The sequence below is a fragment of the Medicago truncatula genome, chromosome 6, assembly GCF_003473485.1.
Source record: "Medicago truncatula cultivar Jemalong A17 chromosome 6, MtrunA17r5.0-ANR, whole genome shotgun sequence".
NCBI classification, from domain to species: Eukaryota; Viridiplantae; Streptophyta; class Magnoliopsida; order Fabales; family Fabaceae; genus Medicago; species Medicago truncatula.
In genome coordinates this window covers 31,042,906-31,056,158 of record NC_053047.1, presented here as the reverse complement: position 1 = coordinate 31,056,158, position 13,253 = coordinate 31,042,906, and the positions used below count along the sequence as shown (strand labels likewise).

The following is a 13,253-nucleotide window of genomic DNA, read 5'->3' as shown; positions in this document are numbered from 1 at the left end:
TAGTTGAATACGAGCTCTGATATGTAGCACCATAGGTTGGGGTTAACGTTTAAATCTTGGAACTAATGTTATTTGAATTTATGATCTTGAATGACAATGATAAAATTTAATAATGAAAATTTGTGATTAGTTGTGTAACATCCTTATTATTATTAATACCTATAACCACAAAGGATTTAATTTAATATCCCATCTTTTCATTTTAGATATAGAGAATTTTTTCATTAATATCCCATCTTAGATATAGAGAATTCCATTAATATTCCCTTCTGGCTCAGCAAATTATAGTGTATGGGACAGACCCATATCACAGGTTTATTATCTAGGAAAGACCAACAAGCTCACTTTTCATGGCTCATGAAGTTTAAACTTGGATCCAAATTGTCTCACAAAATTGTAATTTTAATGTCATTGAGAATTTTACTACATGCATTGTTGCAGTTCAACCAACAGTGAAAATGGAAAGACTTTCAAGCTGCAGAAGTATAATTAACTGCAACCATGTCACCACACAAAATTTAGCCATTCAAAACAGTCACGACAAAGGCAAGAGCCATTTTCAAGGCATCATCAGTGACAGGAGACAGAAGCCAAGAGTTTATTCTATTCGGAGCTTTGATCAATCTTCCACTCTTTATTCCACCATCTTTTCTTCGTCTCCTTTGCCGGTTTTCGAATCCTTTCTTCATCATTAGTCTGGACAACTTCAGACCCCTCAGCTGCTTTGTCATCAATCTTTCCTTTTGATGCTTTTAAATTTGATGCTGACTTTTTGCCCCGTTTCTTAGGGGGTTCACTTTCATGCTCCACTAGAGGAGCTGCCTTGGCCTTCTCGATGATCCTTGCCGATCTTCTTGGAGTCTCGCCATTGCCCCAATCAAATTCTGAGACATTCGGTCCACCATTTTTCTTCAGATACTCCTCCATATGCCTCCTTGTATGGATTTTCTCTCCTGATGGTGCAGTAAAGACAACCTCATACTTTGTCGGTGTTCCAGACTTTGGAAAGAAGTACTGCAAAGGAAACATAACTAATGAATACTCATATGAAATAACATGCAACAAAGCAACAACTATAACACATACAAGATCTTGTTCCAAGCTATTAACAAGTAGTCGCTAACGTGAAAAATGAATCTGTCTTCCCTACTCTAACATCACAGTACTTATAGGTCTTTGATGCTCATGCTGTTAAAAGATAAAACAAGAATTATGCCTTATGATTGAAAATGTTTCTTCCTCTTCTATTAATCAAAAACTTATTTTGTTGTTACATTTTAAAGCATTTTAGTGCCTAGTTAAACACCATAGGCAGTTATAAATAAGCTAGCTGTGTTACTGTTAAACTTCAGTAACTAAGAGCGCAACAACTAGCATGGCACCAAATTAACCTGGTTCAGTCTCAAGACAAGTATCCATGGCTCATAATGACCAAGAAAGAAAAAAACGGACACATATAGACTGTACTGAAAATAATTGCCAATCTAAAACTGCAGTAATAAAGAATACATAGATGCTCCTCGAGTTAGGATCATACAATAACCCAGAGGGTGTATGTACCTAGACAAAAGAGTAAGTTTATATGGAGCTTGAGAACTCAAGATCACACCAGGTTAATCAGGGTTTTTCATGGAAAAGGAAAAAAAATAAAAATTATTGGTGATTGCATGGGTTTTGTAAAACTCGGGTCAAATCAATGCAATCTACTTCAAGAAATATTAAAAAAGGCTGTTACATAGAGGGTTTAACAATATCAGAAAATTTTAGAATAAACGGGTGCAAATATGGCAGAAAATATTATGAAATTTATTAGACGTTTACATGGTAAGAAACATGGTTTATTTCCTCCATACTGACTTATGTGTGGATCACTATCTTTAGAGCAAACTGAACATCTTAGAAACTAAACAGAAAAAGAAGAAAAAAAGAACAACAGAAAAGCAAACTGTAATGGATTGCAAACATGAAAATATTAATGTTAAAAATTAAGCGAATGTTCATTTTACAAGTTTTGGGGTAAAGAGGTGTTTGACAAATGAAGAATGATAACTTTACACACAACAATGGAGTTAACCAACTTCGAGGGGTTGGTCTAGTAGTAAAATGACAGGCCTTGGATCTGGAGGTTCCAGGTCGTGACCCACTAGTCCCCTTGGAAATAGGTAAATGGAAATTCCTTTAAAAGTGGTTTTTGAGCCCTGAAGTCTTCTTCCTCTTTTTAGTTTTTTTTACATAAAAAAACAAATTGCTAGTAGAATTTCACAAAATCAAGACAAAATTTTAAGAATGGGATATTTTGTTGGACCCAAACATGAAATTACATAATCTATCCTAGATCAAAAAATTAAACACAACAAGATAACAACACTGAAAAATCAATATCATCCATGTGTCAAAACCTAGAGCTGTGAAATGCACAAGTCATTCTTCAACAAGTTTTCCGCAGAGTAACAAACAACTAGCTCAGGAACAATCAAGTCCAATTGCTCATTACCCATTTTGCGAAATTGTAAAAATAGTTCTAACAAAAGTAAGAAATTCCCGCAAAGTAAAAAACTTGTTTTGTACCAAGTCAATAATCTTGAAAATCCTAGCAGGTGACTCAACACCCAGCAACTAGATAATTCTCCGAATTTAGAGAACAAAATACCTAAATCTTTGACACGGATCATGAAACACACATTCAACAGTTCAAAATTCAAGAAAACAACAAAATGCATGAATATTCAAAATCAAAACCCCAATTGAGAAAACCAAAATCACAGCATCTTACAAACACAAATCGTAAAATTAAACAAAATCAACATAAAAATCTAACAAGAAACAAAAACTACAGCAACACTAAATTCAAATTGCCGTAAAATTGAATAGTCATTTAGTCAGAGAAAATCAGAACCTTTTAGGTCCAACCAGATGGAGCAGGTAGATAATTTTCAGACTTCAGAGAACAAGATACCTAAATATTTGACATAAATCTAGAGACACACATTCAACAGTTCAAAATTCAAGAAAAAAATAAAATGGGTGAAAATTCAAAACCAAATCCCTAATTGTGAAAAACAAAACCACAGCATCTTACAAACACTGATCGTGAAATTAAATCAAATCAACACGAAAATCAAACAAGAAACATGAAATTACAATAACACGAAATTCAAATTGCACTAAAATTGAACAGTCAAAGAATCAGAACCTTTTTGGTCCAACCAGATGGTGCAGGTAGATCCAACCAAACAGGCTCCTCCGATGCACCTGCATCTCTGACAGCAGCAGAACCTTCCTTCTCCACTGAGCTCGCCATTTTCACCTGCCAATTTCCCCCAAAAAATTCAAATAGAACGACAATAACAGAATTAATAATAATAATGATGATAATAAACCTTACAATTTTGTATAATTGAAAAATCATTCATAAATAATTGAAAGATAATGAAGAGAAGGGAAAAAGGAGAGAAAAAATACTTAGGGTTTTTGGTTTTGTTTTGATTTTTGCGTTTGTTGGAGTGAAAGTGAGATTGGTTGTGTGTGTGTGTGTTTTTAAGTGAAAGGTGGATAAAAAATAGAGAAGAAAAATATTTAATGTTTAGTTAATTAATTAATATTTATTTTCTTTATTTATTTAGTTTGAGATTGAAACCGATGAGACACGTGTGGAATCTCACTATTGCTTCAGGTAAAATGATCACAACTTATTCACCTCAAGGGGCTAGGGTAGGGACATTGCGATATACAGGGCCGGGGATTCGAACCCTGAATTCTCCACTTATTCACTTCATGGGGTGAATTTCTATGTAAGGATTGCAGAAATATAATATGCATCCAGCAAACAAAATCACAAAGGAAATAACATAATTAACATTGAACTATCTCATATTTTCTTCATTATCTCAAGGAATGAATGAGTTATTTAAGAACCTATTCAATTTCATTTAGATTCTGTTAAATTAAATTGATACTGAATCAGAAATTCAAGAACAATCTTCTGATCCTAGTTGCGATCTTGCATTTTATGATCTTGCAACCTCCCTACCGGTCTTCACAACCTTGGTCACCCTACAACAAGCACAAATTCTATTGAACCATGGGGCAATGATGGTGTTGTTACTCAACCAGTATAGCGGCATCTTACATCTATGACCGCTATTGCAACTGGCGTTTCGCGGGCCAATGGCATGGCAGTGGAGGGCCTCGCCGCAACGCTACAATGCTATTGACAACTAAGATTTAATTCTTCGAGAGAAAAACAACAGCTTTGGTTCACATACTCTATGGCGTGATTTATGAAAGTTAGGGTTTTGCAGGAAAGAGTCAAGGAAATAAAGTTACCTTTGTAGATTTTCGGGAATAAAAGGATAGAAAATATGCATTCTCATGTTTGTTACAAGTTTTTAGATTTTATTCGTAGGTATAAAGGATTCTTGGGGAAGTTGTTTTATTCCCAAGGAAATGAGTGGGAAAAAAAATCCCATGGAGGGGAGAATAAATTGATGTGTAACTATCTATAAATCTCTGAAAATAATTCCTACTCTTTATATAGGAGAAAAAACAAGATTAAAAAAGTAAAAGCATGATGTAAAGAAAAGAAGCTATTGTGTATTGTTGAAATTTGGGGCCTAACACATCTTTACAAAACCGGCTTGTAAGGGGAGGAGTGCCTCCTCTTTATAAACTCTTCTCAAGAATGCTATCTATCCGATATGGGACTAAATCCACCCCCTCAAAGCAAACACAATGAAGGTGTTGGAGGCTGCAATGAAGGCTAACCAAAGGTCACAATTAAGGCGACTAGGGGCGGACCGCAATTAAGGCAGAATTTCCAACACACCCCCTCACGCTCCAGCCCGGCCCAATGGGCCTGAAGCGTGGACGATGCGGGAAGCCCAACAATATATCTAGGATAGGCCTGATACCATGTTGAAATTTGGGGCCTAACTCATCCTTACAAAACCAGCTCTTAAGGGGAGGAGTATAGATGTGTGAAATGATTGGTCAGTTTGGTATTAGATATAAGCCACAGTCTTACTATGACATTAGAGATAAACATTTGAAGAAAATTGTTGAGGCTACACATAACATATTGAAGGAGCATAAAGTGACTTGGAAAAAGATATGATGTACAATCATGAGCCGAAAGTCCGAAACATTGTTGGTCAGAGCATTCGACTAATGAGCCATTGGTCGCGGGTTCGATCCCTGTAGAGACCGCCAATTCCAAATAATTATATTTATTAATCCTGCCTATGTTAGTCTTGATATGCATAGCCGGTCCCAAGCCCCGATAAAAGTAGCTGTGATTGGCCTCGACACCAAACTTAAAACTATGCTGAATCTCTATGACATGGATCAAATACATAATAGTGTGAATATGATAGAACATTATGGCATTGTTTGATCCATGTAGCTGCCCCCACTTAGTGGGATAAGGCTTGGTTGTTGTATGGATGGATTAACCAGATTAGGAGACCTATCCTAAACTCTTTGGTAAAGAGTACTATGGGAACTTTCTTTTAAAAATCAATTGTTGCTTCTGCCATATCAAAGACAACTGGTAAAGTTTTCAAAATGATGGATGACATTGTTGAGGTTGTGGGTGATGAAAATATAGTCCAAATTCTAACGGACAGTGCTACAAACTACAAGTTGGTTTGACAGTTGTTGATGGAGAAGAGGAATAAGCTTTATGGGCGGCTCATTGCATTGATCTAATGTTGGATTACTTATGGTAAAAAGATAAGAATTATATCTATGCTAGAATTGGAAAAATATACTATGCATCCAGCAAACAAAATCACAAAGGAAACAACATAATTAACATTGAACTATCTCAGATTCTCTTATCATTATCTCAAGTAGCCACTTATATAGTTAGCATACGCATAAGTAAGTATGCATATATTCATAACCTATTCAATTTGACTTAGATTTTACGAGATTAAATCACTATTGAATTAGAATTTAAGAACAACGAAAATAAATCAGTTAAAGAATAAAGCTATGAATGACAGAGAAAGAAATATTGGACAATTAAAAAGTTGTTGAACCTGATCTGAGATGCGGTGGTGGTCGAGGAGCGACGATTGAAGTGGACGATGACATTGCAAGCGAATTCTGAAGTGTCGTGTGATTGATTTCTAACCACTATGCTTTACCGCCATTCGTTATAACCAATGTTTGACAGCATTGGTCACTAATTGAACCACATGACCTAATCTTCATATAAAATAAAAAATCATACATAAATTCCATATAGAAAAATAGATGCATCTGGCAAACAAAATCACAGACAACAACAGACCAATTTTATTTTTTTTTGAAGGATCAACAGACCAAATATTAAACAGTCCTGGTGTTGGATACATATCTTGTTCGACACCAACATGGACACTTAGGTAGACACTCCTTAGATTAGGCGTATCCCAGTGTCAGACACATGTCGTATAGTGTCAGTATCCACACCTGACAAATATAATTACACGAACTATAGTGTCGGTCTCCGTGTCGTGTCCGTCCGGTGAGTCGCGTTGCATTACATAAACTCATAACTTATTTAAATTTAATCATCAGAAAATTAAGAACAACGCAAATAAAACTGAATGAATAGGGGAAAATGAAAAAGCATAAGTTGTTGAACCTGATTTCAGATGCGACGATGGTGGTCGGCGAACGACGCCGTGGAGTGGTTGGCGGAGATCGGCGATTGAAGTGGACGCCGACATTTAGATTACTGCGAATTCTCTGACTGAGATTGTTGTTTCTATTTTTTGTACAAATCAAACGGCGTCGTTTCACCATTTTCTTTAAAAAAGGACATTCTTTTTTAAATTCCTATAAATTCCTTTTTTTAAATTTTCATCAATTTTTTAGTCGAGTAATACCTCAAATTCGTCCTTGAATTTTCAAAAATCAACCAAATTACACGAAATATCTATTTAGTCCCCGAATTTATAAAATGTCAATCAAATCAGTCCCTCCATTAAGTTGGCCTGTTAACGGAGGTGACGTGTACTGTTAATCTCTTACAAGGCTTACCACGTCAGATGTCACGCAAGCATGGACTAAATTGATTGATTTATAGAAAATTGTCAAGGACCAAATTGATTGATTTTCATAAAATTGCAAAATTTCCAACGGCTCTTTCTCATGAACGACTCTTTCTTCCCTAAATATATAAATTTGGAACTCTAATGTTATAATTTGTCACCTAAGAGGCGTTTGTTTCAGAGATAAAAAAACACATTCATGTTAATAGAGGTTGGGAAAGAACAATATCTATGTTTGGTAGAAAGGAACAAAAATAATATACCTAGGAATAATTAATGTAAAAGCCGGACACTTTTGAATGTAAAAATACAGACATTTGCATATTTTCATAAGTCATAAATTTGATGTTCATAAGTCATTACATAGCCAAAAAAAGAACATTAGATAGCCATCAAGTCATTTGATGTTCTTAAATCATTACATATCAAAAAAAACATAAATTAAACAAGTCCAAAAGCATAATTTAAACAGGCATCAATGCTTTGGAAATCCTGGATCCGTTTAAACAAGCCATCAATCAAGTCATCAAGTCATTTGTTGACACGACTATTAATCTTTAATGTAACAAAAAACAACTATTAATCTTTTGCATCTAAGTAAGGGTCCGTTTTTTACATATTAAAATAAATGTGATTTTGGCTTAAATAATTTAGAGATTATTTTATAGAGATTTTATGAAAAATCAGAATCTATTTTGCGTTTGTTTATCTTAATAAAAAATAACATTTTTTAATAAAAAAATAATTTAGTATGTTTAGGTACATCTATATAAAAGCCTTTTTTTTGGTTACAAATTTAGTTTAATCTAGAATCACTTGGTATTTGCACCTCGTATCAAGCAGAATTATGTGACTTTACGAGAGCTCTTGAAACCATTAATGAGAATAACTGGAATAATATATGGATTGAAACAGACTCCTCATTAGTTGTTCTTGCTTCTAAGAGTACTAATCAGATTTCTTGGAACTTAAGAAATCGTTGGAACAATGTCAAGGTAATTCTTCCGGGCCTCAACTGTATTATCTCACATATATATATATATGTGTCAGCTACTTGGTTTCCATCTCTCTATATATATATATATATATATATATATATATATATATATATATATATATATATATATATATAGAGAGATGGAAACCAAGTAGCTGACACATTGGCTAATCATGGTTTATCTCTTGATTCTATTCACTTTTGGAATGATGTACCAGAATTCACTAGGGATAGTTACATTAGGATTAAAGATGGCTGGTCCAATTTCAGATTTTCTTATTAGTTTGGGAGTGTCGGCCTAGTTCCCTCCCTTTTGTATTTATGTTCTCTTTTTAATGAATTTTAGGTTGGTTTGCATCTTTGCATCCAGCCTTATTTGCTTAAAAAAAAAAAACTTAGTTTAATCTTTTAATCTATATTTTCTCTCTCCTTGAGAAGATGCTCTTAAGAGCTTCTCATTTGAAACTGTTTTTATATTTTTTTTTTTAAATTCTGATTTTTTTTTAAAAAAAAGTTGTAACAAACGGATGCAATACTTTTAAAAGTGATTATTTTTTTCTTAAAATACTATAACAAATAGGCTCTAAATTTACTGTATCGTTCAAATTTTTGATTTTTTTTCAATCATATTAAATACATTTTCAAAAAAATTGTTAAAGTTTTAATTTTTTCACAAGTGATAAATTAAATATGAATTTTAAAGTTTAGCGCATACAAATTCATATTGATTTATATATATTGTTTTAATATTATTATAAACATCTTACAAGTATTTGTTTAAAAGTGTGAAGTATCACATGAGTTGATTTAGAAACAAAGACTTCGTATGAGATGGAAAATTTTGCATAAACCAAAAGTTGATGAAAATTTTTAGAGTGACTAAAACTTAAAATTTTAAAAAAAATTAGGAAGCAAAAACATATTTAATATTAGGAAAAAAAAAACATGGCAAGTAAATGCGGTGACCCTCCTCTCACCCCAAAATATGGCTAGCAATGAATCAAACTACTCGAAAGTAGTTTGAGATTCGATTCTTTGATTAATTCGTTGAACTTAGTTCGTAAATCAAATGACTCGAACTTGAGTTGAAAATCAATCTCGTTAAACAACTGAGTTAAACTTGAGTATAGTTCGACTCAAAAATAGTTTTGTAAGTGTTTTTTATGATCACAATAAATTTGTGTGAATCATTTTGCTAAAATTAAAAGCTGAAGTTCAAAATCATGTTCAAAAATTTGATCTTTCTCAGTTTTACAGTTCCAAAGGTATTTTACATCGGAAGTCTTGTGTTGAAACTCCCCAACAAAATGGGAGTGTTGAAAGAAATCACCAAACATATTCTTAATGTGGGAAGAGCTCTATTATTTCAGTCTAAACTCCCTCAAATTTTCGGTCTACTTATATCATTAATAGAGTAACTTCCATTATCTTGCACAACAAGTCACCGTATCAACTTCTTTTCAATCAAGATCCTGATATTAACGGTCTTAAAGTTTTTGGTCCATTGTGTTTTGCTTCTACTATTAGCTCACGCATGACTAAACTTGATGCTAGAGCAAAAATTATGTGTTTTCTTGGGTTATAAAACTGGTCCCAAGGGTTATATTCTTTTTTATCTGAAAACTACACAAATCTTCATTTCTGAAAATGATATTTTCTACGAGCACATTTTACCATATTAAATTGATCTTACAAATCAAAATTTTCATTCATACGATGATCATTCTCTTTCTGAAAAGTCTTATAATTCTCTTTTTGATAGAGAATAATTTGATCCTAGTCATAGTACTGAGTCCATTTTTCCTGTTAATCTTGATCATATTAATCCCTCTGATATAGAGCAAAAGCATCATGCTAATATTGAACTCTTGCTCCTGTTGAAAATATTGATCATGAACCTCCTGCTAATGATCTGAGAAGGTCTCAGAGTTAGAAACCCTTTAGTTAGACTTCAAGACTATGCTTGTTATTCCTTCACAGATCAATCTGTATCACCTTCCTCAGGTACTTTATATCCTTTGTCAAATTTTCTTTCTTCTTCACAATCACATTTTTCATTATCTATTCTCACACACACTGAACCTAAGTCCTATGAGGAAGCTATGCAATTTGAACACTAGCTTAAAGTAAAGGATACTGAATCATAGCTATTAACCTTAACCTTTTTTTTTTTTTTTTTCTTTTCAAATTGGTCCCATAGCTATTAAAATCAACAATCTGGTCCTTTATCTTTGGTTTTGTCCGTCAATTTGATCCAATTTTGATAACTTTAATCCCCTAAAAAAAGAGACCGTTGGATTACGGAGGTCTACTAGATTTTATAGTGTATCACCAACACCTAATTTATTTACTTTATTAATCTTCTTCCTCTATCTTCATCTTCATTCAACTTTGACCATCTTCATAAAATAATATAAAACAACTCACTTTTTTTCTTTCAAAAATTAATCATCACACATGTTTTCGTGCTCCTCATTTTTTCAATATCATCTTTATCAATTTTCATACAAAAACTCAATCAAAACTAAAAAAAAAAACAACTTAAATTCTACATCAAACTCCTTAATCAAACCCCTAAATCACTAGACCACCACAATCTTCATTATCATCCTCTCATCACTACATCACTATCATCAACAACAACACCTAATATCATCTCACACATAAATCTTAAACCAACAACAACACAAAATTTAAGGAGAGTACTTATATGGTAGTGGTTTGTTGAAATGTGGCGGTTTTGAAACTTAAAAACTGTCTCCGGTCTAAAAATAAATTTGAGGAGGAGATCGAGAATGAAGAGACAGTGAATAATATGTGTTTGGTTTGTTAAAGGGTGGTCGGAAACGCCCTAGTGGGGGGCCGGAAAGGATGACCGGAGAAGCACTAAAATGATCTTCTAGGTTTTTTTTTGAAGTTGAAATGTGAATTTTTGAAAGAATTTTTTTTGGGTTTTTTATTTTATTTTATGAAGATGGTGAAGGATGAATGCAAATGAAGATGAAGATGGAGGAAGAATAAGAATAAAGTAAATAAATTAGGTGTTGGTGATACACTATAAAATCTGGTAGACCTCCGTAATCCAACAATCTCTTTTTTAATCAAATTAACGGGATTGGTGTTGGTGATACACTATAAAATGACCAAATTGTTGATTTTAATAGCTATGAGACCAATTTGAAAAAAATAAATTAAGGTAAGAGATTGGGGGTTCAATTAAGCCTTAAATTAAAGTTGATGATAAAAGAGAGTTTAAAAAATCCATGTGAGCTTAGCTCATTTGGTAAGGACAATGCATAGTATATGCAAGGTCGGGTTTGAACCCCGGACATCACAAAAAAAAGGAGAGTTTCACAAGTGAAATAATATTTAAATTAATTTAAATTTGACCATAGTTCGAGTTTCACACGAAAAAGAAAAATGAATTGAAATGCCCTCTGATTTGATGTATTTACTCTAAAATGCATGCACTTTTCTTTCATCATATGTGTGCTTATGATTGTCTTTATTATCCTCTTTTTTTAAAAAGGAAGATATATTTTTTTAATATAATTTGATATTTATTTATTTCAACTTTTAGAAAAAAAATTCAAAGTTATCATTGCGGAGTCAGCAACACATAAATTTTGGTAAAAAAAATTGACCACAAAAAGAAAAAAAGCTGAAATGCCATATTAGTTTTATGAATCTAATGTGAAATTCATTCCCCTCCATTGTATATTTTTTTAAAATAAAAAAGTGAGTCAATCATGCATTGAATTTTGTCAAATACTGATAGGCTCTTTGTCTTTGTAATTAATTATGGATTTGACCAAATATTGCAATGCCACAATAAAAAATAAAATGGATTGAAACCCCCTCTTGGTTTTGTGAGACATGGTTCAATAAAACCAAAAAACATAATTTATCAAGTTTCCTCTCTAAGTTTTGTGACTATCTCTTCCTCTTCAAACACGTGAGACCGTGAAGTTGCTATTGACCTTCCAAAGCAATAGTTGATCTCTCAATCGTAAACTCTCAATCACACATAGTAAGCTCCTGACTGTGTTGTCTTTTTTTTTTTTTTTTTTTTTTTTCTCTCTAAATCAATGTTGTTTTCCCTTATTTTTCATATCAAATTTGTTTGTCTCTATTTTTATTCTTTTGTTTTTCCATCTAAAATTAATTGTCTTTGTTTTTCATATTTCTGTAAGATGGCTGGTACTAGGAGTAATGTTCGAACTAGGAGTAGTGGTCGGAAACTTGATGTAGCATGGCAACATGCCACTTCTGTAGGCAATAAATCTAGAAAAATGAAGTGCAACTACTGTCACAAAGAGTATTCCTCAAGTGTTTCACGATTAAAGCATCATTTAGCTGGCACACATAAAAATGTTGCAGTGTGTTCATCTGTTCCGTATGAAGTTCATCAACAAATGTTAAACAAATTGGAAAGCAATCACATAAAGAATAAGGGAGGAAGAAAAAAGGTGGAAACTTTGCTTTTTTTTTTTGCATGTTGTTTGTATGTTGTGAAATCTTTTTTCCGCATCAAATTGATAATTTCTATTTTGTTTTATGGTATCTGTTTTTTATTTTTTACATTTAAAGGCAAATTCGAAATGATTATGAGTTTTTGGTTTTGAAAGTTTATGTTGAAAACAAAATGTGTTTGTGTAACATTGTGTTAAGTTGGTTTTTATTTTACCAAATTTTGAAATATTTTTATCCTAAAATTCAAAAACACAAAAATAGGTTTTTGTTAATTCTTTCTAATGTTAAGCTGAAATACGCGCTTTCATCTCTCTTTGTGACATTAATTCTAAAAAGATCCTATAAATCTAATTATCTTTCTCTTAATGTTTTCTTTTTCCTTTGTCATTTTTTTCAGAGGATGAATAACACCCAACAAGCCCCCATGGGGAAAGTGCTCAGCCTAGGCGGTCGAGTAACTCGTGCTAAGTCGAAATTCACTTCAAAGGCAAACTATCTTCCTGACCATATATATATATACATACATTAATTTGCACGTTATTTTGATCAACTAACATTTATTTACTCTTTTCAATGTTTGTGGTTTTAGGTTAGTAGATCTTTGATGCCTAAAACTTCTGATATGCCTCTTAGAAATCAGCAGATGCTTTCCAGGAAATCCACTCGCCTATCGGCTCAACCATCTGCTTTAACACAAGATCTACCATCAGATCAAGTTATCACCAGGAAGGAGTTTGATGAAT

The 13,253-nt window shown here is 32.9% G+C and overlaps 1 protein-coding gene across 2 annotated transcripts; it reads right to left on the bottom strand.

Moving 5' to 3' along the window:
- Window positions 1–360: 360 nt before the first annotated feature.
- Window positions 361–6,775, bottom strand: LOC11427936 (methyl-CpG-binding domain-containing protein 11). 2 transcript variants are annotated; one of them, XM_024786092.2, is made up of 4 exons: window positions 6,632–6,775; window positions 6,042–6,210; window positions 3,194–3,307; window positions 361–1,014 (listed from the first exon to the last, which is right to left on the bottom strand). In XM_024786092.2, exons 3-4 carry the CDS (start codon window positions 3,299–3,301, stop codon window positions 604–606), a joined length of 519 nt encoding a protein of 172 aa, XP_024641860.2. In that variant the 5' UTR covers window positions 3,302–3,307; window positions 6,042–6,210; window positions 6,632–6,775; the 3' UTR covers window positions 361–603. The 2 variants fall into 2 exon arrangements, with proteins under 2 accessions (XP_024641860.2, XP_013452435.2); XM_013596981.3 differs by having other exon boundaries at window positions 6,042–6,205; window positions 6,632–6,774.
- Between the last annotated feature and the right edge of the window lie 6,478 nt (window positions 6,776–13,253).

Bases quoted from the DNA above. Each gene is read 5' to 3' on its own strand.
- LOC11427936 (XM_024786092.2), bottom strand. From the start codon at position 3,301: ATGGCGAGCTCAGTGGAGAAGGAAGGTTCTGCTGCTGTCAGAGATGCA. The intron at 1,015-3,193 runs GTTCTGATTCTT...TTTCCTTTGCAG, and splicing joins CATCTGGTTGGACCAAAAAG to TACTTCTTTCCAAAGTCTGG.